This window comes from Molothrus ater, chromosome 17, assembly GCF_012460135.2.
Source record: "Molothrus ater isolate BHLD 08-10-18 breed brown headed cowbird chromosome 17, BPBGC_Mater_1.1, whole genome shotgun sequence".
NCBI lineage: Eukaryota > Metazoa > Chordata > Aves > Passeriformes > Icteridae > Molothrus > Molothrus ater.
Genome location: NC_050494.2, coordinates 12,352,375 through 12,376,074, shown reverse-complemented (window position 1 = coordinate 12,376,074; position 23,700 = coordinate 12,352,375). Strand labels below are relative to the sequence as shown.

The 23,700-nt window shown below is 50.2% G+C and overlaps 1 protein-coding gene across 3 annotated transcripts in view; it reads right to left on the bottom strand.

Moving 5' to 3' along the window:
• The window catches only part of PMEPA1 (prostate transmembrane protein, androgen induced 1), a 39,712-nt gene extending 16,946 nt beyond the window's left edge, over positions 1 to 22,766 (bottom strand). For 2 of the 3 annotated variants that reach the window (XM_036395995.2, XM_036395996.2), the window contains exons 1-2: positions 22,660 to 22,766; positions 7,736 to 7,774 (exon numbers count right to left, since the gene is read on the bottom strand). In XM_036395995.2, coding sequence (XP_036251888.1) covers positions 7,736 to 7,774; positions 22,660 to 22,762 — 142 coding nt within the window. In that variant the 5' untranslated portion in view covers positions 22,763 to 22,766. The remainder of the gene's footprint in view (positions 1 to 7,735; positions 7,775 to 22,659) is intronic. The other variant, XM_036395997.2, reaches the window with a different exon arrangement.
• Between the last annotated feature and the right edge of the window lie 934 nt (positions 22,767 to 23,700).

The following is a 23,700-nucleotide window of genomic DNA, read 5'->3' as shown; positions in this document are numbered from 1 at the left end:
CTCCGCGCCCATTGAAAGCCCCGCCGATGTGGTCGCTGTACGGGGACCCGCACCCACGGCGGGGACGGGGCTGCGGGGACACCCCCGGAGCAGCGAGAGCCATCCCCTCCTCGCACCTCCATCCCCGCCAAGCGTGCGTACGCCAGCATGGGGAAAAGAGCAGGAAAACGGGGGCCGAAGTGTCCTTCAAAAAAATAAAACTGAGGGAAAAAGTGATTTTCAGGCATGGAGGGAGTAAAGCGCATTCCGAGCGGAGGGGGTAAGGAGATAGGGAATGTAAAGGTTTCAGACTATCGTATAACCAGAGGGGGAAATGTCTTCTCACCACAAACATGCATCTGCATGATGTCTAGACAGTCATAAAAAGGGCAATTAAAGTACTGCAGGCTGCAGTAAGCCAATGTCTCCTCTCCCAGTCTAAACAGTTGAAACATACTGCACGAACTTGGAAAAAAAAAAATAGGAGAGAGAAAAAAAAAAAAAACCAAGTTTGTAAGGAAAAATGTTTTGAAATTCAGCTTTAAATAAGCCAGTAAATTAATTCAACCTTGTCACATCTCTGCCTTATAACATATCAAATATTCCGCCTGCGTCCTGTCTAGACTGCGATAACAAAGGGCATTTAAAGCCCTGCAAGATGCGCTGACAGAGTGGCCATTTAAAGACGCAGTATTGCTTTCTCCATCTAAAACGATTTGTCAGATGGAGTTAAAATGAAAATGATAAGTAATCACTCTGGTTCACAACCATTTCAAAAGGAAAAAAAACCGCAAAACCCCCACAGCTCATAGATATAAATCCCACTAAAATCATTCCAATGTATCACTCCAGTGGGATTTGTCTGGCCTCTTTTTTATGGCATTTGCCTTTTTTTTTTAATTTATTTTATTAATCTGAGATGTCAGTGGCTTTCTGCAGCACATGCATTTCTAAATAGGAGTGTATTAAGTTTAAAAAAGTCAGCTCCAAGTTTTAACTGATTTATTGGCATAAAATGATGACTCCTGCAGAAACAGTATTATAACCCCAAGGGTTAACAACACTGAAAAGGAATTTTTTGTTTTTATTTACTTAGAAACAAAAGAATAAACTGTATCACATGAAAAAAACTGGCCAGTCCCTATCACTGACACAACTGAGCCTGCTCAGTCCCAGTCCTCAGGAATGCAAAAAAGAAAAGAAAGTTAAAGCAAACTATGTGGGTGTTCAGAGTGTTGGTTTTTTTACTGAGAAAGGATGGTTTTCTGGAGAAAAAAACAAAACAAAATATAATCCTGTCTAACACAAGAAACACTCTCCTTCCTCTCTGAGCTGTATCAATTGTTGAAGAACCAAAAAACTCAAAATAAAATACACAGGCAAAATCACTGATCTGCTGAACAGGAGGGCAAACGCTGCCACGACAGGGCCAGGCCACAGCCACTGCAGGCCAAGGCTTCCACCCCAGGGCAAGACTGGCCTGAGAGGCTGCTTTGCTGGGACATGGCATGACCAAGTGCCCCTGGCATGACCCTGTGCCCAGCCCTGGCTCCAGCCTCACTGCCCAGTCCCTTCTACAGGGGAGGGTCACGATGGGAGTCACCCCTGGAAGTCCAGAACCAGCCTGGATTCAGTTCTTCACTGCTCCTCACCCTATGACATCCCACCACCCCCTCATCTGCACCTCCCTCTGTCTCCCAACCCTTGTTTCTTAATTATTATTTTAATAAGACTGTTTCCAACTTCATTGTTCATTCCGCAATAGCCCAAGGGCTACAACTGTTCATTAGACAGAATTTCTGCTTTAATTGCACTGACACAGATGTGTAGGTTATCTGGAAGAAATTACTAAAATGAGCAGTAAAGAATGGGGCTGGATGCTTTTCTTCCCTCACAGAGAGTTTAGTTTAACATTATTTCCCCCCACGCCCCGTACAAGCAGCGCCATTCACTGCACTGCGACTCTGGGTTTGCAGAGGAATCAACCCCAAACTGCTCCCACTGCACACAGGTGCATCAGGATTCCCACAGGGGCAACAGGGGAAGGTCTGGGGGCTCTGTGGTCTCCACCACTGGTGGTGGGATGGTCTGTGTCCCCCTCATGTCCCCCAGGCAGCACAAATCAGTGACATCCCCCTGAGAGGGGAAAATCAGCTGGACAGATAAAGCTTTGGGGAAGAAGTTGGGCCACCATTGCTCAACGTGCCCATCCCTGCCTGTGCCAGGACTGGGGTGGGAAACAGGCTCCCTTGGTCCATCCTCACCCTCTGAAAAGAAGAAACACCAAAAAATGTCATCACTTCTGCTCAACAGTGCCTGTGCTTTGAACCCACCATGGCTGTGCAGCTGTCAAATCAGCCAGGGAGTTCACATGAACTTCCTCTGCAATTCATGTTGGCAAGAGCCAGACACATAATAGCCCTGGATTCAGGGAGAAAGAGCTGCCAGCATTATTTCTATTTAAAACCTCTATCTGAGCTTCATAGACTCATTCTTCACACATGATACAAACACACACACACAAAATGCAGAAGTGAGCCAGATCCAGAAGCATTTCACTTCACCAAGAGCAGTGCCTAACAGCAATTTCAGGTTTTGGCTCCCTGTGACTATTTAATAGATTTTAATTCAATATTAAAAAGCATGAACCTGCCAATTTTTTTGTTATGTCTTCTTGCCAGGAAGAAGAAAAAAGTTGTTCCTAACTTCTTTATCAAACCATTTCCTCCTCTGCACCTCCCTTCTCCAGACAAGGGGCTGCAGCCAGAGGCACCTCCTGGCCAGGGCAAGGCTGACCAGGGTGGGCTGGGGCAGGGGCAACATCACAGGTTCAAGTTCCATCTCTAAATATGTCTAAAAGCCACTAAAAATGTCTCCTTCAGGCAAACTTGTCTTTAAGAGGGAAGGAAAGTTTCACTAATGCTTCATGTTAAAAAAGCCCGCACTAAGGGAAAAACCTTCCCTTTGTTGCTAGGGGACTTGCTTACTTTCTAGCTGAAATCCTTTAAAATGCACCATTGTATTTAGAAAAAAAAAAAAACCAACCCCGAGACTGAAGCACCTCATGTGCTAAAGATCAAGAGACAGAACACATCAGTTCCATCCTTCCTTTGCAAGTACTTTGCTCAGGCCTGACTTTGTTTTGTGTCTTGGTCCTCGATGCTTTTTGGCAGTTTGCTCCAGACTTACTGGCAAGAGCTAAAAGGTTTCTATTTAGCTGGTGTCAGCTGAGCATCTGTGCCGGCAAGAACTGGAGTGGGGGTGATCCCGACTGCCTTTCAAAAGCACATTTCTCTCTGGGAGCTGCCACAATAATTTGAAGTCTGAGTGTGTTTGGGTAGCGGGGTGACTCCCTCCGGAGGGGTGCCCCGGCGCAGCTCTCCATGCGGGCAGCGATCGCTGATCGGCGGAGGGAAAAAGGAGCTGGGAACGCTCCCTAACCTGTGACCCTGACAACAAAAGGCAGGGAGAGCGTCTAGACCTCCAGTCTGCCGGGGAGTGAAGGGAGCATTGTGCTCCGGCACACTGGGGCTGCTCAGACAAGGCGGGCACAGAGGCGCTGCGGGGCAGCCCCAGCTGCAGCGCCCGCACCGCTGCCGGGGAGGGGGCACGCACAGCCCAGCACAGCCCAGCACAGCCCGCCCTGCCCTGCCCTTCCTCCCCAGCACACGGCCCGCAGGGCCTGCAGGGTCTGCAGGGCAGCTTCCAGCTCCCGTCACATCTCCAGCCCCGGGTCTCCCTTTGCCTCCGGGTATTTCGCACGCAGCATCCTCACGCTCCTGAGCGCAGATCCTGCGATCCCAGCCCTGCGCGGACTGCCGGCAGGAAAAATGAAATATATGCTTCCTTCCACAGAGCCTTGATTTTCTGCTTTCCCTGTCTGGCTCAGTTAAAAGGGGACAGACCAAGATGTTTCCTCTCTGCCAAGCCTAGAGGTCGGCTCAGCATTCAGAAAAAGCTGAAGTCCCAGCTTTAACACGTATTTCTTGGGTGACCCTGATCAAACCCCTTGGCTTCCCAGTGTGGAGGTGCCCACATATAAAAATATAAATACCCTAAATAAATGCTGGAGCTAATGGCAGGTTACTGCCAGGGAACTGCACGAAGAGAAAATAAAAGACCTATTAAAAGCCCTTGTTTGTCTCTGCCAGAAAGAAAACACTATTACCCAGTACTTAAAAAGATGCATTAAAGGAGAGAGAGCATCGGGAGGATGGGGGTGGTTAAGGACACCCCTGGCAGAGCAGTGAGGGGAAGCACTCTGGGCCAACCACCCCCATGTGCCCTCAGGATAAGGTTTTGGGGGATCCCACACCCTGGCCATGCCAGCACAGGCAGCAGGAGCAGCAGCTGCCCCGAGCATACCCAGCACAGAGTGGGGCCACAGGCAAACCTGGAAACCCACAGATCAGAACACTGGGCTAAACAAAACCCTTTCGCTTCACTATTCCTGGAGGAAAGGTAAATGTGCTCCAGCCCAGCATCCTGTGGCACTCACTGGCCCATGGCACCCCTCCACAAGGAACCTGCAACCCTGGGCACAGCCAGCAGCCCCCTCAGGCACTGCAGGGATCCCCCCTCCTTCTGCCAGCTCCAGGCTGGAGCTCTGGAGTTACAGCCTGAGACCAAGCAAAACCAGACCCAGCAACTGAGATCGTTTAAGCAGCTATTAAATCCCCACCTCCTTCTGATGAGAGGTGATTTACAAACAGCTGATGGTGAATACAATGAATTCAGAGCACATGAGGAGTTTCAGTATCCTGGTAGCCACCAGATGCCAATCCTTCACCAGCACACCTCACCACTTCCACACCTTACACAACAAAAAGGCGAGGGATCAGGACTTTCTTCTCCCCCTGCCTCTGTTGCTTCCTACCCCATCCGCAAAACATCACCAGTCCACTGGCAACTCCTTCCCCAGGTGCTCCAGGTTCCCTGGGACTACTGAGGCACCAACAGAGCCAGGAGCTGCGGCAGGACACTGATGGTGGCACCACGGCAAGATGCCACACACCTGGAGCCTCAGCAGGGCCCAGCCAGACCTTCCTCACAGCCTGGCACCTGCCACGGCAGCAGCTCCTCTCCTGACAACTGCCTGGGATTTATTTTTGGTGCACATGCACTGGGAGACTGAGAGATCCCACACCGGGATTTTTATCAGCAGTGCGCAGCTATGGAAACAAATGCATTTAAGACTAATATAACAAAATATCCAAACCCACAACAATAAAATAAAGAATGGGGCACATTGGCATTTTCACATTGCAGTGAATGCAGAGCGTGACCCAGCTTCTCCCAGAATTCACCCAAACTTTTAAGAAATCACAGATTTTCATGTACTTACATGTTCAGCTATGTGAATTTTGCTTGGTGTAAACCCTCCACCCTGCCCTTTGATTTTACAGAGTTCAAGGAATGCATCTCCTCCTAAATAAGATGAATAGCCATTTGTTGAGGACATTCTCTCCTTCCCCCTCTGTACCCATTTCCAAGCCACCCTCTGTGAGAAGCAGGAGGGCTAACACAAAATCCACCAGAAACTGCAGCACCTCTTCTTTCACTCCCCACAGAGGGGACACAGTGGTGCCTGACCATGCCCCAGTGCACAGATCTGGGCAGAGGCTGCAGCCCAGCCAAACTGCTCCCTCTCAGCAGGCACAAGAGGGACCCACAAGTCATTTAGAGGAATCCAAGAGCCTGACATCCACACCCTAGACACCCTGGAGTTACCAAGGAGATGGTGGAATACCTTAAAAACTCAGGAAAAAAAGCTCAGTGAAAACCAAACCTCCCTTGAGGGAGGCAGTGCTGCTCCCTGCCCAGGTTTGCTGTTCTGACCCACCACGTGCAGGGCTTTACCCAGGTGGCACAGGGATGGGCAGGGGCATCTCTGGGACGGGCAGGGGCATCTCCCCCTGGGGTTCTGGCCCTGCAGGCAGCACCAGGACGCCCCGGGAGGATGCGGGTGGTGGAGGTGGCGATGTCTGGGAATGCCGGCCCAGGCTGGAGCTGCAGACAAGGACCCAGACAACAAAGGCGAGGCAAAAAGCCGTCTGATAGAGGCAGCCCCGTCTGGCAGGCCGGGCTCTCAGAAGCCTGGGCATGCACTGATGTCTGCAAGCACAGCTCTTCGCTGGGCGCACAATTAACCCCGCAGCAAGATCACTAAAGTGTCCTGCAGCACACTCCAAACAGCATCCATCTGGTAAGATGAAAAAAAACCAAAGAGTACAGGAGTGCAGCAAAGGAGCAAACAACTGGAGACTGCAGGGAATGACTCTACAACAAACAAAAATTATACTTAATTTTCTGTTATTTATATTCTAAGAAAACCACATGTTTTCACTTGCATCTCTGCCTCCCTCCCCGAGGCACAAGCACACACATACAAAATGGGAAGACCAGGGAGAGCAGGAAGAGCAGCACAGCTCGAGCACATCCCCACTCATACTCTTTCCCAAATCACAGCACAAGAAAACGGGTGTGAGTTTCACAACCGTGGAGCAACAGCCAAACACCTTTTGCTGGAGCGAAAACGCCCCGAGCAGCCGCTCAGAGCACTGGGACACCACAGCTACCCCTGCCCGCCTGATCTGCGGAGATCTTAAGGCATTAATATAAAATAAATGTAAATCAGCCATTGAGCGCTGCAGGGCGGTTTCCCTGCGGGCTGGTGTGAGTGTCCCAGCTCCGGGGCTGATCCCAGCCTCAGGCTCCCGTGGTTCCCCTGCCTGATGTCTGCACCACGATAACGATAACGCTGCTGGGGGACCGGTGGTGTCTCACAGCTTTTTTGCATAAGCAAGGGCTATCCTGCTGTGCAACCAAATTGTGCCACCAGGCTTGAAATAAAGGAACTGAAATAAATTTTTTTCTCTCTTATTTTAGATTATGACTTTTACTAATTGATGCTTGATAAAAGCCTAATGAATGATTTGTAGGCATTATAGGCATGTTAAGGATCCGAGTGTGGTTATAAGCCAAGGTCATAAGCTCTATTGACTTTCTAGGCTCTATAGCAATTGATTTGCCATTTATTAAAATCCCTGATTCACCACTTGTTAACAATTTATTTAGCTGGTTCTTCCCCAGAAGGCTCGGGACACCACATTGAGCAAAGACACCTTAGTTTTGAGGTACTGTCATAAACTCGATACTAAACTGAGAGACAGACTCATGAACATTATAGCAGTGTCTTTTTAAAGGCTCTTTTGCAAACAGGTTCAGCTCAAATCCAGGAGCCTGGTTTAACAGGGCTTCCAATGCCTGGTTTTGTCTGCGCTGAACATGAGCATCCCTGGCCACACTCAGCAGAAGTCTCACATCCCATGACTTAAAAAGGTACAGGATGTCAACTAATTTCATAAAATCGAGTGAAAGTCTCTTTCCTCAATGTAACACTGCTCATCAGTTTGCCAGAGTAGCAGCAAATGAAAGAGTACTGGTGCTTAAAATGACACTCAGCTTTTGAACATGTTTCTACATTGAACAGCAGAAAAAAAAAAATCCCATCCAGGATTCCCAAAGTGCAGCCAGGTATGGACAGACAAAGAACAGCAGGTTTGCACAGTCAGCCTCTGAAGACACCACTGCATCCCCCTGTGCAGCAGAGGAGCAGGTACCTGCTGCTCTCGGGGCCAGCAATGTCCCACCCGTGGCGTGGAGCAGTGACCGGGGTGTTTACGGTACAGCAGCTGCAATCATGCAATCAGCCTTCGTAATTAGATCTTGGCAACTCTTGAAATACTTCACTTACCCAGTTTACCTGGAAAGGTGCGACCTAAACATTCAGTGCCTGGAGACATTTGAAAGAAAAACAGAAAGGATCCGTCAGTGATGGGAGCCACCTCCGAGCGGCTGCACACACACCCCAGCTCCCCTCCTGGGGACTCGTCCTGGCAGAGCTCCCCTGGCCAGCATCACCTGCTCCCACCATCTCCACAGGCCAGCAGTGCCAGAGCTGCCACCACTCCTGGATCATGACCCCACGTGCTTTTCCCACACCAGACATTGCCACACAAGGTCCTGTTCCTCTCTCCCCTCCTTCCCCAGGAATGCTCTCCTGATCTCGCCTGATGGCAATGCCAAAGCTTCACAGAGGTTGGTGAAGTTTCTGGGATCACTCAGCCCACCCCAGAGACCTCCCTGCCACATTCAACAGTGCCAGACTGCCTGTCCATGGCCCAGGGCAGCACTCTGCACTTCAAGGCATTGCTGGACTGTTTATTACATTCAGTCTCCTCTGCAAACACACAGAGCTGAGCCCCACACGCTGCTGAGCCTGGTGAAAGCTCAGGGTCTCCTGACACCCCATGCCCACAGCGGGGGCAGCGGCTGTGCAGCACTGAAGAGGAAGAGCCACAGCAAAATCTTGCACAAGAGCCCAGGAGTTGTATTTTCTAGCCCAGCAGATGTATTTTCAAGTGAGGAAAACAAAGCAGCAAAAAGTTTGCAACAAAAGACAACTCATGTCTTCTCTCTCACCCATGACTGTGTGACTGCCTGCAACACTGAAGGGATTACAGGACATGGATCCTCCCCAGTGCCTGGCAAGCTGAGACATTCTGGGCTGGCTGGGAGCTCTGCATCCCACAGGAGGTTCGCCAGAGAAACACATACAGGATTCTTTTATGAAGCCTGTAAGAACTGTCTGTCACTGATAATGGTTAATTGGTACTAATTAGTGCAGTCTGACCGTAAGGAGCCCTACTGGCCTATAAAAGTGGCCTCTAACCTGAGAGCAAGGGAGGCAGTCACTGCCAGACACAGGGCCACGGACACACAGCCCGCTCCTCACACTGCGCCTGCCTCTGCAGCAACACAGCAGGCTCGAGGGATACATCAGCACATCACTGCTCTCAAATAAAGCTTTAAAAAGTTACTTTCCATGCACCTGGGAGGACAGAGAAAACCAGCTTTTTAATCCCAGGAAAAGATTAAGGATCAGACAGTTGCTGTAAATTACTGCAGCGGCTAAATAACGACGGGTCGCAGGCTGGGCTCACTGATGGGAGGTCAGGCTGATTTAAATGCTTCACATGCAGGTGTTCCAAAGAGGGCCTGCACACATGAGGTGTCACCTGAATGCACATGGGCAGCCTTGAGCCTCCAGGCCCATGGGCAGCACCACCACCACCCCTCTGGAATGGGCACCAACACCGAGCGTGACAGGAAAGGAAAGAAAGGAATTCTGCTGAACCAAACACCAACGTGTGGCAACAAGCTTGGACCTCCTCCTCCTCCTTCTCCTCCTGCTCAGCCAGCTCACTGCACAAAGCCTGGAAAGGGGTGGGAGGCTGGAAAGGAGTGAAAGGCCAAAAGAAGACTGCAGGCCAAAAAGGGTGGGAGTCCCAAAAGTAAAATGTAGAGTCTGAGAAAAAGTGGATGCCAAAATGGCTTGGGAGACCCAAAAGGGTGGGAGTCCAAAGGAAATTTAAAGGTTGAGAAAAAGACCTTGTGCATGCAGCTGGCTGGATCAGGATCAGCTTTTCTCTGGCTAAATTTCCAAAAGGGTAGAAAGCAATGCCTCTCCCCTCCCAGTTCCACAGTCCAGGTGATGCAGCGTGACACCCTGTGCACGTGTGGGCATGTGTTCCCCATCACGTCTCATCCATGATGTTTGGCCATGGTCTGGGACGTGTGGGAGAAGCCAGCCTGAACCCTCTGAAGTCAGGCAAGATTTTGGGATGTTGCTTCTCCCCTCTCTCTCTCAGCACGCCTGCCTCTCCCGTCCTCACATCTGCCCTTTAGGTTCAGCCATGCATTTGCCAACTTTTTAAATGCAAATGAGAATTGGCACATAAAGTCTGCTTTAAACCTGACCAGAGCCACCCTCAGCTCTCCTCCCTCCCTCCTTATATGCATGAACTTTTTTTATGCAATCAGCAGCAGGGAAGAGACCCAGGGAGTGGCTGAGCCGTGCCTGGAGCCCTTCTGCAGCCGCGGCGCTGCCAGACAGCTCCATGGGAAGGGTGGCTCAGCCTCTCTGCCTACCAACAGCAGCATGGAACCAGTAATTACCCTGGCTGGACCAACACCTGCTCGTGGTTTTGTCTTACACTGTTTGTGCAACCCAACAGGCTGCCAACAAAGCAGGGATGTGCTTTGCCTAAACAGGTGAAAACATGAAACAGGGAACGGAGCTGCCGTGTTGGTCCCACAACGCCTCTGTGCAACACATGCTGGAAAATCACTGCTGCTTCAGCCTGCAAGGCTGCAGAGCAGGGACGAGCATGGCCTGCACTGAAAGGGCAGGAAAGGAGGGAAAAGGGCTGCCCAGCTCCAGAGCTCGGGATCCAGAAGCTGGATGTTCTTTGCTGGGCTGAACCACCAGCACCAAAAAGCCTGGCTTGCCAGAAGAGTCCTGCTAAACCGAGCATCTCCCGTGGGACAGCACAGAGGATGGGACAGCACTCACCCAGCCAGGGCTGCCTGCAGAGCAGAGCTGCTCCCAAAAATGCCCTGTGCCAGTTTAGAGCAGAAGTGCCCATTCCCAGCCAGGGCCACCACCTCTGTGCTCATGGAGCAGGAGCTCAGCAGTGGTGTGGGAAGGGCAGAGTGAAGACCATGAGTGAGACCAAGGGCAAAGACCCCAAAGGAGCACCTGGGCCAGCCTCAGTCTCTGACAGAATCAGCTCTAACCCCACCAGGTCACACCCAGGAGATTCTCTCCCACCATCAGCAGATTTGTTGTAGATGATTTGTCCTGGAATAAAAACACCAGCCCCACCTCTTGTAGCATATTTACCGAAAGCCACTAGACATTAAACAGAGGCGAAAAGTGTATCCCAGCAACATCTGGAATTTATCCCTTCTCCCTTCTGAAAAAAAAAATCACGCTCTATTCTTTTAGAGAAAGAAAAGTGATTATATAGAATTATAATGCTGGAAGAACATAGAGAAGAGCAGAGATTTTCTTTGAAACGCTGTTTAGACAATTAAAAAGGGATAGTTTCAAAGAAGCAGCAAATACTATCTCAGCTTTTTCCGCCCTGTCTCGCAGTACCAGGCTTTCCTCCATGCCTTGGCTAAGACGCTCCAATGAAAGCAACAGATTTTTTTCATCCTTGCAAGACCTTAGTAAGCCAGAAAGGAAACCAGCTCTCAGGCCTAACTGGTTGAGGATAGACCAAATAAAAAAAAATATTCTTCCAATTCCTGCCAACAGGATTTGAAGGCACCTTGATTTCTGTGAAGAAAACCTGCTTTGGGATGAGCTTTCCAAAAGAGGATGTGTCAATCTTTACCCAGGAGAGCCAATACTCTGTCTCCCCAGACAGAATAATGGAAAGGCTTTAAATATTAAAACAGGAAAAACCATCGGGATTAATATGAGGATGCAAGGTCAAAATGTGATATCCTCCACTTCCTGAGGCTCCTGATCCCAGAATGGCTGGGCCACGACCCCACAGCATCCCCTGTGCCCGGATGCAGCTGGGGGAGCCTGGGTTCAGAGGGAAATCCTTCCCAGCCTTCCCGAGGGGGAAAGCCAAGCAGTCGCTCCCACGCCAAGCCCACAGAAGCGCCTCCAGCTACTAAATTACCCAACGACTTCAACGAACTGCATTGATCTGGCTGGAAAACAAAGCTGCAGCTCTTGGCACGTGCCCAGTTAGGAGGGTACAGCTGCATTTTTCACCTGCAAGCAGTTACAACCACGGTGGGAGATGCCCCTTGCCCTGACACGGGGCAGCTGAGGGGAGAGGCCGAAGGGCAAACACGGGTGAGAGGAACCACCTCACTGCAGACACCTCTCAGACACAGCAGAGCCTCAGCCAACGACAGGTATGTCCAGTTTTGCAATCGAGGGCAAGGCTGTTCCTAGAACAAGCCCCATTACTCAGGCTGCTCAACCCCCATCTGCTCGGCCGCACGTGGACTGGATGCAGGATTTCATCAGGACATTAAACTCAGGAGCTGTAAAATCACTGTGCAAAAACCCAATTATACCTATTTTCGTAACAGCCAATTTAAGCTTGTATTTAGGTCCCCTCACATACCCCTATGTTACATAAAGCATTTCTTCCACTCGAAACGTAGCTTTCTAAAGGCCATTCTGCTTAATTTAATGGATGCTTTATGTGGGTCTGCAAATCTCTAGAAACACAACCAAGGAAGACACATGGCAGCAAGATACGGCGTGATCCCTTCCCAGGCATGCAGCAAGAACAGGAGAGATGAAAGGCATCTCCAAACCCACGAACCTGCTGTGACTGGAGTGCACTTGTGCTCTCAAGAGCAGCAAAACCCCACGGTCAAGTCAAAAGAGGAATTCCTGAACATCTGCACGCACTGTTAACCCATTCCAGACCAGCCAGCACAGCAGGATGGATCCTTCCCTCACTGCACAGCCACCAGCTGAACTGAGCCCACTCAGGCACGCTTCCCTTGGATTTCAAAGAGCTGCTTTCTGCACTTCAAGTAAATAAATGCAGTCATCTCTTTTTCCTTCTTTTTTTAAAAAGCTGCACTAATAAAAAGCTCGTAGCGAAATCTATTAAATTGAATCTGTCCATTATGTTTATTGTTCCTTACAATTCAGGCCTGGATGGCAACTCAGTGGAGGTTGAAAAGTGTATTTATCAAGAAAACCCATGAGAACGGTGAGGATTAAAAGCTATCAGCAGGACAGAATGTGTTTGTAACCCTGCAGTTTGTTCTGCACCTGGCACAGGACCCCCATCAGAGACCTCTGCACCTTCTCCTTGTTTTTGAGCCCACCTCTGGCTCATCAGCTGACAGGACAGCCAGCACCTGCATTCCCAGAAAAAGCTGAGGAAGGTGCAGCGTGTATATACTGCTATGAATAAGTCACACTAGAGAAACATAAACCCTGATTGCATTACACACCAGTGATCAGTATCATTAAGTGTTACACACCTTGAGTGTGTCTCAGCAGTTGGAAACACTGAATTCAAAAATAATCTTCCCATTCAAGCAAAGTCCCATTACTGTAATGTAAGTGTAACAACAAAAATGAGATTCCTGCTTATTACGTGGGAAATAATTGCAATTTAAGAAAAATTTTCCCTGAATTGTGTGAAGCAAGTGCCCATCAATCATGTCCTTTCAGTGTCCTAAAGAGAGCACCTAGCAGGACAAGGCACTTTCAGAGCTCAGTGATGAACAGCCTTAATCTGTATATGCTACTCTGAGCTACTGAAGCCAAGAGAACACCCTTAGTAAAGTGGAATAATGGTGGAAATAATGAAAACAACACAGAAGGAGCACGACTTGCCCTTTCAAGAAAGACATCTGCCTTCAGTAAGCCCTTGCACCAGGGACACCAGCAACCACTGACTCCCATTGCACAAATACCTGTGAGGAGCACAAGGCAATCCAGCCTGGTTCCAGACCTGGAACAGGCACCAAGGACAGGCCCAGCCATGGTCATTTCAGCTGCTGAGCTCTGGGTTTCACCCCGTGAAGAGAGTGGAGGGCTCCAAGGGTGAGCCCCGAGTACCCTCAGCCCCGTGGGAAATGGGAGGCGTTCTGCTTTGGGGGGATCTTTTGTTTTTGTAAGAAATAGCGACATTAATCTTAACATTAAACAGAAACCACTGAGGGGGAGCATTTCCAAGCTTGCTCAGCACAGAGCCCAGCCCGCAGGGGAGCTGCCAGCCAGCGGCCACAGCCGGCAAATTCCCTGGGACTCGTCCTGGGTACCAGGATCCAGCCAAAGCCACGGATGCAAGAGTGGAAGAGGCGACAAGCAGGCTCAGGACTGTTGTGGGACTCAGCTCAGAAATGTGAGTCTGAGCACACAGTGGTGGTTAGATGTCTCTTGGGAATTCATCCAAATGGCACTGCTCCTCTCCCACTTGCCCTGCAGGTAAATCTCGCATGTGGCTTACACAATCTGTTGACTTAAGTAAAGCAAGGGCAGGAGAAGAAAGCTGCTCAGACATCAGGAGAGGCTCATCAGTCCTTTGGGCAAAAGTCTGGGTCACTTCCCCCTCCACAGAGAACTCAGGGTGTCAGCCAGGCCTTGTCTCCCTTCATGGGAGCACGTGCAGGGAGGGTGCAGCAGAACACAGTGCTCAAAACATCACTGAAAGGACAACAACAATGCACTGCCAAATTCTCCCATATTTTTGGCCAGTGCTGATGCCTAAATTCAGTTTACAGAAATTGGAGACTGTGGACTCTGTGTTCTAGTTAAGTCCTCTGAAATCAAACTGAGCAGTGACTCTCCAGGTCTCCCAGGGCTCAAGGAGATGAGGCCATGGCCACTTCCAAACCTCATCATGAGCAACACTCATTCATCCTGAGACATGGGGCAGTTCTAACACACTGGGAGACCACTCCGTGCTGTGCAAGGGCAAGATCTTGTTGGATGCACATATATGAGGTGCAAAGGCAGCTGCAGAATGCAAGGATGATGAGCGGGCAGGCTCTGGCAACCAGGGGTCCAGAGGGAGCCCACCAGAGACCCTCAACCATGGGCATCTGGAGTGTTCCTTATCCTCCTGTTTCCTATTGCTGATCTCAAACTCTCTCTTCCTCACAACCAACTCCAGCCCTGGGCCCAGCTCCTCCACCCCTGAGCAGGGCAGGAGCCTAAAAGCAAAAGCCTAAAACCTGACCAGAGCGATTCTGACACAGCTGCAGCCAGGGATGTTCTGTTACCGGAGCTACAAAGGGAGAACTAATTCTCACAATTAGTGAAAAGGGACAGAAGTAGAGAAAGGCCACACTGTAAGATGCTGGGCATCTTCCCTCAAGATTTTAAACCACTGAAGATGCATTTGGAATGAAAACTGACCACCAGAGCAGTACTCTGAGATGTTCTGCCAATGACAAGCCCTACCCTGACCATCAACACAAGTGAAGTATAAGGCCAAATTCTGTGTGTGAAGCTTACAGTGACCATGGTCTGCAACAGCAGACAGACTTTGCCACTACAAATATTCCCAGGGCAAGTTCCTGATCCCTGTCTGAACCTCAATGAAGGCAGAAGAGCTGTGAGGATGGGGAGCTCCTCAGGAGGCAGGCTAGACACTCAATCCATCTCTCCTATCAGACCTGCGTTAACATTTAAACGGGACCTGCTGCTGTGATCTTCAGCAAGGAGCAGATGTGGTTTTGAGTAATGGTGAGCGTTACTTAACCAGTTATAGTCACTAATGTAATTGACACCTATTCCATCATCCTTAATACACCCACTTCTTTCTCCGATACCATAAATAGATTAGAAAAGTTTCTGCAGATGGCCATGACCCCATTTGTTTGTGCACTTAGCCATGTATGAATCACTCTTGGCTTGTAGCAGCACTCTGGAATTACTGAAAGATAACTAGTCGGCACAGACACCAATAAATGAATCATGCTTTCCACAAGACCAAACCTTTGGGCTTTTACAGACTCCAATTACAAAGTAAGAAGAAAAGAACAAAGAAATTACTCAGTCTATTTGCACAAAGTCATGCAGAGTTGATTCACAGTTTTACAGAATTATTACTGACAATCATTTGTAGGGGGTTAGAGTAACAAACCAGCTACTTTACATATTGGACAGAATGAAGAGATGGAAAAAAATCCCCAAGCCATGTCTTGCACATATTCTTTGAAAAGTAGCCTTGATTTTTGAGCCAGTAACTTTTTTCATCCTTGGTAAGCTCCAAGCCTGGGGGTTAATCAGTTTTCATTGGCCAAGGCTAAATTCTGCTTTGCTGGGTTGCTTGGGCCAAGTTTGCAAATGTGGGAAATCCTGTTGCACCTGCTGAAGAGCACAAACCATCACAGACACAACCCCTCAGCTCTGCAGGCTTCAGCAGGGTCTCAGGAATGGTCCAGAGAACTGCCATGTGCAAAAGCACTTGCCTTTCTAACTGCACACTTTTGAATGCATACTGCAAGTGAAGATTTACCCAGTCTGAGGCATTTTATTAAAGAGATGTGCGAGACTGAACACACCAAGCACAAATGTGTGAACCACTTGAAAGCACTGTGGACATCCACCAACACTGACAACTTGTGAGGCAAGTTTCCAAAGATGTGCAAGGTGTCTTTACGTAACACCACAGTCTGGGACACGCTAACACACACCACACACAGTGAAAAACACACCCTCCCAAATGGAGCATTAGCCTACTCCTGCTCCAGGGAGAAAGGGGAAGTCTGACTACCTGGAGAAAAAGGGGACACCGATGGATTACAGCCTCTAGCACTTCTACCTCCCTGTACACAGTGAAAAAGCAGCATTTAGTGAAAAAATATCTAAAAGTGAAGGTGGAGTGGATGCCAACCTGAGCCTGAACACAGACAGTGCCCTGGTTGCACATCTCTGAGTGGGATGGTGACTGACATGTCTCAGGGCTACGTGCTCCAAAATCAGCACCCTGTACCAGAGAGATCCAAAACCAGGGATAACGCCCCACTGAGCACAGCCACTGACAGCCTGGGAGGGATGCCAGCCAAATGTACACACAGCTCTATTTACCTAAGGCCTACCAGTACCCTTTGCATCTACTGAAGACCCAACTTCCTGGGCAAATTTACCTTGCAAATGAAATCTGTGCCCTGTTTTACACACCTGCCCCACAAGCAGAGAGCTGCCAGCCTGGTACAGCTCATCAGAGCCAGGAGAGGCCAAAACCAGCACCAGAAGAGCTGCCACACAGCTCTGAACCAATTGGGGAAAACCTGCTTATTTGTTCTCATGCTTGAGGCTGCTGATTTCCAATGAGAGGTATAAACCTCTCCCCAGACTGGATTCAAGATGCTATGGAAAATTTAAATTAAAACCATAATAAACATTCCCAATTCCTACCCCTCTCCATAATACATAAATTAATGCAACGAGCTCTCTTGTATAAGAACATGTAGGCACCAACAACCTTCTCCCTCCAACAAGAGTTTATCTGAGGAGGTGCTGTAGATAGAAGGGAAGGAAAAAGGTTCCCAGTAGGGTTGTCTTCAGAAAGCTCGAGTCATTAGAGCCAAGATTTCAGCTGCAATGCAAGACTAAAAGGATGCATGTGCTAAACAGTAGCGTGTCCTTCAGAAGGAAAAAAAAAAGCTAAATCAGGAACCTGCAGTATCAGGTGGATGCTTGGATAAACACTGTTCAACACACCGCAGCAGAAATGCTAATGCAAGTTTAGTTTTCACACCAGAGAGATTTCAAAAGATTTGCAAAGCTTTGATAATATTTAACATCTTTACTAATTTCCTTTTTGGTGCAATCATAAATTTACCACGGTAGCCAAAAGATCTGGGATGAACTACAAGTTCTAGCTGGCTCCAAAGCCAACAAGAATAATGTGTGCTGTTACTATTTTCTCTCAAAACATACCTCTGCAAAACTGACTCAAAATGAGAAAAGAAATTGTGAAACTGTCATTACAAAGAAGCATTTAAAATGCAGATCAAAGTGCTGCCTTAGAAGCTGTATTCCTTGCCAAATCATCAAAGCTCTCTTTACTCTCAATAGCTCCCCAAATCCTCTGATTTGAATGATAAATTCTTACAGCTGAAATTTATCTGCTTTAAAAAAAAAACAACAACAACAAAAAAAAAAAAAAAATCAAAAAAGACCAAACCCCACAACTCCTTTCTCTGGTTACCACCTTCTTCATTAACCAGTTCATTGGAGCAACTTTCCTGTATTACTAAATTAAGTTTCATGGACATGTTTATGCCTGCATGCACACACACAGCGTACCCTGAGACCTCTTCAAGTGCTGAAAACTTGTCAGCCCTTGGTGGTGCCTGTGTGCAGGGTCTCTCCAGCTCCCAGAGGGGTCTCTCTGTGGGTGTGCAGGGTCTCTCCAGCTCCCAGCACTGTGTCCAGGTTCCAGGTGCTGGCACTCAGGGAGCTGCTCCCATGCTCAGCGCCAGGATTGCCCTTGTCCCGCTCCCCTTCACTCCTCACTCACCCATCGCTCCTGGAGGAGCTCCCAGCCCACCACTGCATTCCCTGCAGAAGGAAGCAGCAATGCAGCAGCCACTGATCAGCTCTGGAAGATGGAAGTGAGGGGTCAGATCCTGCTGCCACAGAACTCCTCCCTGTTCCTCCCTGTTCCGGACTCAGCCGCTCGCAGACGGAGCAGGTCTGGGATTCATTTCCTCACCTGGGACCTGCCCGAGTGACCTATCTCCTGTCACCCAGAATAGTTATAAAATAACCACCCAGCAATGCAGCCACACAGACAGGAAGAACACTGCATGAAAACATCCCATGGACACCGATGATTCCTGTGCTTTATGGCTGTCTGAGAGTGTGCTCATGGCGTGAACCAAGTTTCCACTCAGCTGCAGGGAAGTGGCCCTTGTACCTCGTCCTCAGCAGCTCTCCAGCCTGGCTCTGTCCCTTTGATGGAACCTGCCAGGAGCAGACACACCGTGTGTCAGAGAACAGGAGGGATCTGATAAGGCAAACCACACACCAGTACGGGATCTCCCTCCAGGAAGCAAACTGGTTGGAAGTCTTCACAAGAGACACCACTGCAAATAAATTGCCTTTTTTTTTTTTTCACTAATTAGGCTTAGCAAATTCTGACAGCTGCTGCTACCTGAATGAAACAACATCGACAGACATGACTGTACACTGAGTTACTCAGGAAAGGAGCTGGATTGTAATTACCCTTTATTAGTGATACCACGTAGTTTGGTACTTCCCTTGGAAAGGTCTCCTCATGTCTCTCCACTTATAATTTATGTTTACAAATTCATTCTAAAACTGGATTTATCAAACCACCAACTTTCAACTGGGAAATATAAAATTATTCTTTTTTCGATGAGCAACAGCAAATAAAAGTAAGGACATGTGTTTGCGGGTGCTCTTCTCTCCTTTCTCAAAGGAAGCAGTGGTAGCAGCTAATTCAATATCCCAAAAATTTAGAGGTAATCCCAGATCCTACCTTGGGAATTCCTAGCTTTAAGGAAAAGAATATGGTTGCTGTTCTCCACACACCCTCGGTTCTGGTGTTCTCACAGCCAGGATCTGAAAACACACTACAGAGGCAAACATTCAGGGGGTGGAGGATGCCTCCACACCAGAAGCTAACAGGACTTACTGCAGCAAACACCCTGACACTGACTGAAAACGAAGAATGAACCACGTCTTGCCTCCACTTGGCACTATAAATGATCACCTCCAATTATACAGGATCATCCCTGGTGCCGTGTGCCGCTCCTGCTGTGCGGCACAGCACAATCCAGGTGTTCACCCACAGGAAAAAACCAAAGTTTGACTATTTCCCGTGTATTTCCCCTTCTGTGTCTTTTCATTCTCCCATTCGACATCAATTATAAAACACTAAGACCAAAATCACTACCTGAGGGCACAAATAAACTGTAATTTTAATAAAGACCCCTGTGCTCTCCAGGCTCAGGGAATCAGGCCTTTCCTTGGGTATGAAAGGTGGGACCCACAGAGCTGGGACTGCAGAGAGTCTGGTTCCCCTGGGATGGCCAAGGGCACACACAGACAGCTCTTGGGCCACCATAAGTAAAGCCAGCCGTGCTCTGCTCCTCCAGGATCACACCTTGGGATGCTGATCTCAGCAAAAAGCAGAGCTCACCACAGACACATGACCAGAGCCAGACACAGGGAACTCCCCGGTTTGGCTGAGGTCAAACTGAGATGCCACAAACTGAACATCCTCTGTGCAAGCACTTTCGGGCTTGCTGAAATGCTGGGAGCAGCTCTGGCTTCCCTCCATGAGGAAAACTTTGGGGGGGGATAAAGAAGCACGTGGTTCATATCACTCTGCCCTGGAATAAACCATGACTGCCGATGACAGAGTGTCAGGAAAGAAACGCATTTGTCAGGAAAGGAGTGTGAAAGTGGAAAGAAGACGTGATCCCTGGTTGAGCCATATGCATTTGGTTTGTTATTCAACCAAAGAATGTGAAAACCTAGAAGTCTTGGCTTGGACAGGAACCTGCTCTCACGGGCGCTGCAGCTGGGGGGATCGGCCTCGATCCTGGGAGATGACTCGACACCTCCCAAAAATCCCAAACGCCTCGGATAACACTGCTACACCACCGAAGCGACTGCACAGCCTGTGCCGAGAGCCGCCCCGGCAGCTCCGGCAGGGATGCCCCGGTGCCCGCGGGATGCCCGGGCCGGTGCCGGTGCCGGCTGGGGCGGCGGGCACGGCGCCTCGCTCCGCTCCCCGCGCCAATAATTAGTTATTTACAGCTTCTTCCGCCACGCCGGTCACCCCTGACCTGCTTCAGGCAGCCGAGGCGATTAGAGCCCACTGCTGCAGACGTCTGGCTGCTTAGCACCGCCCGGCATATTGGCACTGCAGCCCGGCGGCGGGCGAGACTCGCGCCCCCGCCCCCAAAAAACCCTTTTCTAATCCTAATCTGGGAGCGCCACACACAGAAACCAGCTGCTGCCTCCACCGCAGCGCCGCAGCCGCCATACGGAATGAATCCTGCGAGGAAAAGGGGTTTGGGCATCGCTTGGACAGTTAACCTATTTAGAGGGTTGTAAATCAGAGGAGTTTGCGTGTTCCTCCCCGTGCCACTTTCCTGAAGCGTTCCTGCCTGGTAACTGAAAATTCTGGCTGAAAAATTAAGGAGCATCTGGTGGGAGCTGCTCTGAGGTTCCCTGAAAGTCGTGTCAGAAAGATACACAAAAATCAAGCGACTGGAGGAGGGAAAACGCTGTAGAATGAGTTTGTCTCAGGGAGGCTCCGCTCTGCCCTTTCCACTGGAGCCAGGTGCAGGAGGCGATCAGGTAACACCACCAGAGCTCTCCTGTAGCACAGAGGTGAGCCAATGCTGCCCGCCATCAGCAGGAAATAAAGAATAACATCGGTATAAGAAACCTACCCCAACATGAAATAAGGAAGGGCAGCAATAAGGGAGCTCACGGGAACTCAGTTCTTGAGTGTCAGGACCCCAGAGCTGACAGAGGACATGGGACAAGTCAGGGAAGGACCTCGGGAACATCAGGCATGAGGATCCCACTTATAATTTATAATAACACCCATCCCAATCCAAGGTCTCCTCCGGTGTCATTCACTGTTCCCTGTCTCTCACACCCCTCATCCATAAGCAGCACCTGCCTCTTACCAAGCCTTTCACATGCTGACAAAAATGGGGGGAAAAATTATAAACTATGCCATTTCTAAAAAGTCAAAGAGTGAAATTAAAAGCCTGAGTTCTTCCAACAAAACCGCATGCCAAGAGTTAGAATGGAATAGAAGCTTTTTCTTCAAAAGACATTACACATTTTAATTCAGAACTTCTATCACAACCATGAGCCTTGCTCAGACACAAAGTCTCATCCTTGGGATTCTGTGGGACACAGTTTATGTTCAGCAACTGGCTGACACAAAAAAGAACTGTATCTTCATTATTTATACACTGCTATTGGTATGCACATCTAGCCCGGCCTGTTAAAGTCAGGGAAGAATAATGGTCTATTCAGTACCGGTAGTGTTAATAAAATCAGGCAAATCCAGCTTAGTTTTGTCTGAACACGAATGAGATTAAATCAAGATTAAAAGTGCATACAGTACAAAGGGTATGGTTTATGCTAAAATTCAGAATGAACACCTTTTAGTACCCAGGATACAAATGCCTGCAGACCTTCTCCGGGACTCAGACACCTGATTTAAACAAGGATGAAGCTGGAGAAGGAGAAGGCAGACGACGCTGGACAAAAGCCATCCAAAATAGCAAGGGACAGATGCTCTGCAGCCCCGCTGGAGGTAACGGGGCAGATCCTGTGCTAGCAGAAACAGGCACAGCTCAGCTGGCTCTCCCTGCACGCACCGAGCGCCAGCCTGCCCGTCGCAGTGCCAGGCATATATGCAAAATCCAGACTCTTTCCCAAGTTTTCCTTTTGGGCCATTTTGCATTAGGCTGTGCACGGTTTGGATTTCAAGGCACTGAACGAGGTGCTTAGCAGGGTACAATCCTGACAACCCTCCCGCTCTGGGATGCCTTGAAAACCTTCCCTTAACAGAAAATACCATTTGCTTAAAACTGCCTAAGAGCCCAACTCATTCCTCTCCCCTCAGCAGTAATATTCCTGCTCTCCCACCCTCGTACACTTCATTTCCAAGAGGGAAAGAGCACACAGAGAAGTGGTGAATATTTAGGTCAGGCACTGCCCTCACTGCTACTCTGCGAGGGTTGAAAAATATTAATGAAAAAACCCAAATCTCCCTTCGGAAGAAAAAGCCCCGAGGGGCTGGAGACGGGGGGAACAGGTTCCCAAATACAAACCCTACTCGGGTGCCCGGACCGCGGAGCCCCCCCGGTACCGAGGCGAGCGGGATTTACACGGGGGTAGCGCAGACCCCCGAGGGAAGCTGGAGAGCGCCCAAGCATCACCCCCGCAGGAGGGCAAGGCGCGGGGCAGGGGCACCGGGAAAAGGGCGAGACGCAGGCGGTGATGGAGCCGCGATGGGGAAGAGCGGGGATCTCAGCCCGGTGCCGGCGGGGAGCGGCCGATCCCGGGCAGCTCCGGCAGCCCGGCCCGCGCCGTGTCACACCCGCACCGACATCCCAGCGGCAACAGATGAGAGAGAGAGCGGGGCTCGCACGGAGGGGGGAGGAAAACCACTCCGGGAAAGCGCATCGCAGCCAAGGGTCCCGGGCGCCGCCGGGAGCCCCCGCGGGAACTTCCCCGCCCGCGGCGGGGCCGCCGGGCACTCCCGCAGCCCGGGCACCTCCCGCACCCTCCCCGGGAGCAGCAGGACTGGTACTTACTGATCTCCATGCTCTGGAACAAAGACCTTTTGCAGTTGCATGTGCAGGACACATTGGGCTGAATAGCTACGGCCGTGCTGTTCAGCCCCATGAAGTTATACATTTAAACACACACACAAAAAAAAAAAATGAAAAAAAAAAAAAAAAAAAAAAAAAAAAAAAAAAAAAAAAAAAGGAAGGCGACGGCGACACAAAGAACTTCCCGGCCGCCGAGCGCTCCCCGGGCAGCACCACATAAAGCCGGGGCTCCTCCTCGGCGCGGGGGGGCGGAGGGAGGGAAATGCAGCTGCGATCAGAAATTGGAAATAAAAAACCCGGCGCGGCGCAGCGCCCCCGGCAGCGGCTCCGCTCGGCCCCGCGGCTGCTCCGCGCCCCTCCGGCCCGGGAAGCGGCAGCGCTGGGCCCGGCCGCGGCAGCCCCGCACTTTTGTGGGGCGCGGCGCGGTGGGAGCGCGGTGGGAGCGCGGCCCGCCCGCTCCCGCTCCGCTCCCGCCCCCCGCGCTCATTCACGGCCACGGGGACGCGGCCGCGCCGCCGCCGCCGCGGGCGGGACCGTGACGTCAGCGCCAGACGGGGACTGCCCTTCCCTTCCCTTCCCTTCCCCTCCCCGCGCCGCCGCCGGGAGCGGGGCTGGGGGCAGTGCCCGGGCGGGGCGGCGGCAGCTGCCTGGGGGCGCGGGACCCCCGGAACCGCAGAGCGGATCGGGCTGGAAGGGACCGCCGTGAGGTGTCCCGGCTCAGGCAGGGACATCCCGGAGCACAGGGCACAGGATTGTGTCCAAGCTTCTGAAATATCTCCAGCGAGGGAGACTCCACGGCCTCTCCGGGCAATCTGTTCAGTGTTCGTTCACCTGCACAGAAACAAAGTTCTTCCTCGTGTTCCGGTGGAATTCCTGGCCATCAGTTTTGTAGCCTCTTGTCTATTGCTCAGCACCACGGAGCAGAGCCTGGTCCATTTTCTTGGCACCCTTCCTTTAGATATTTACACATAGTCATGAAGTCCTCTCTCAGTCATCCCTTGAGTGCGAGCAGGCCCTGCTCTC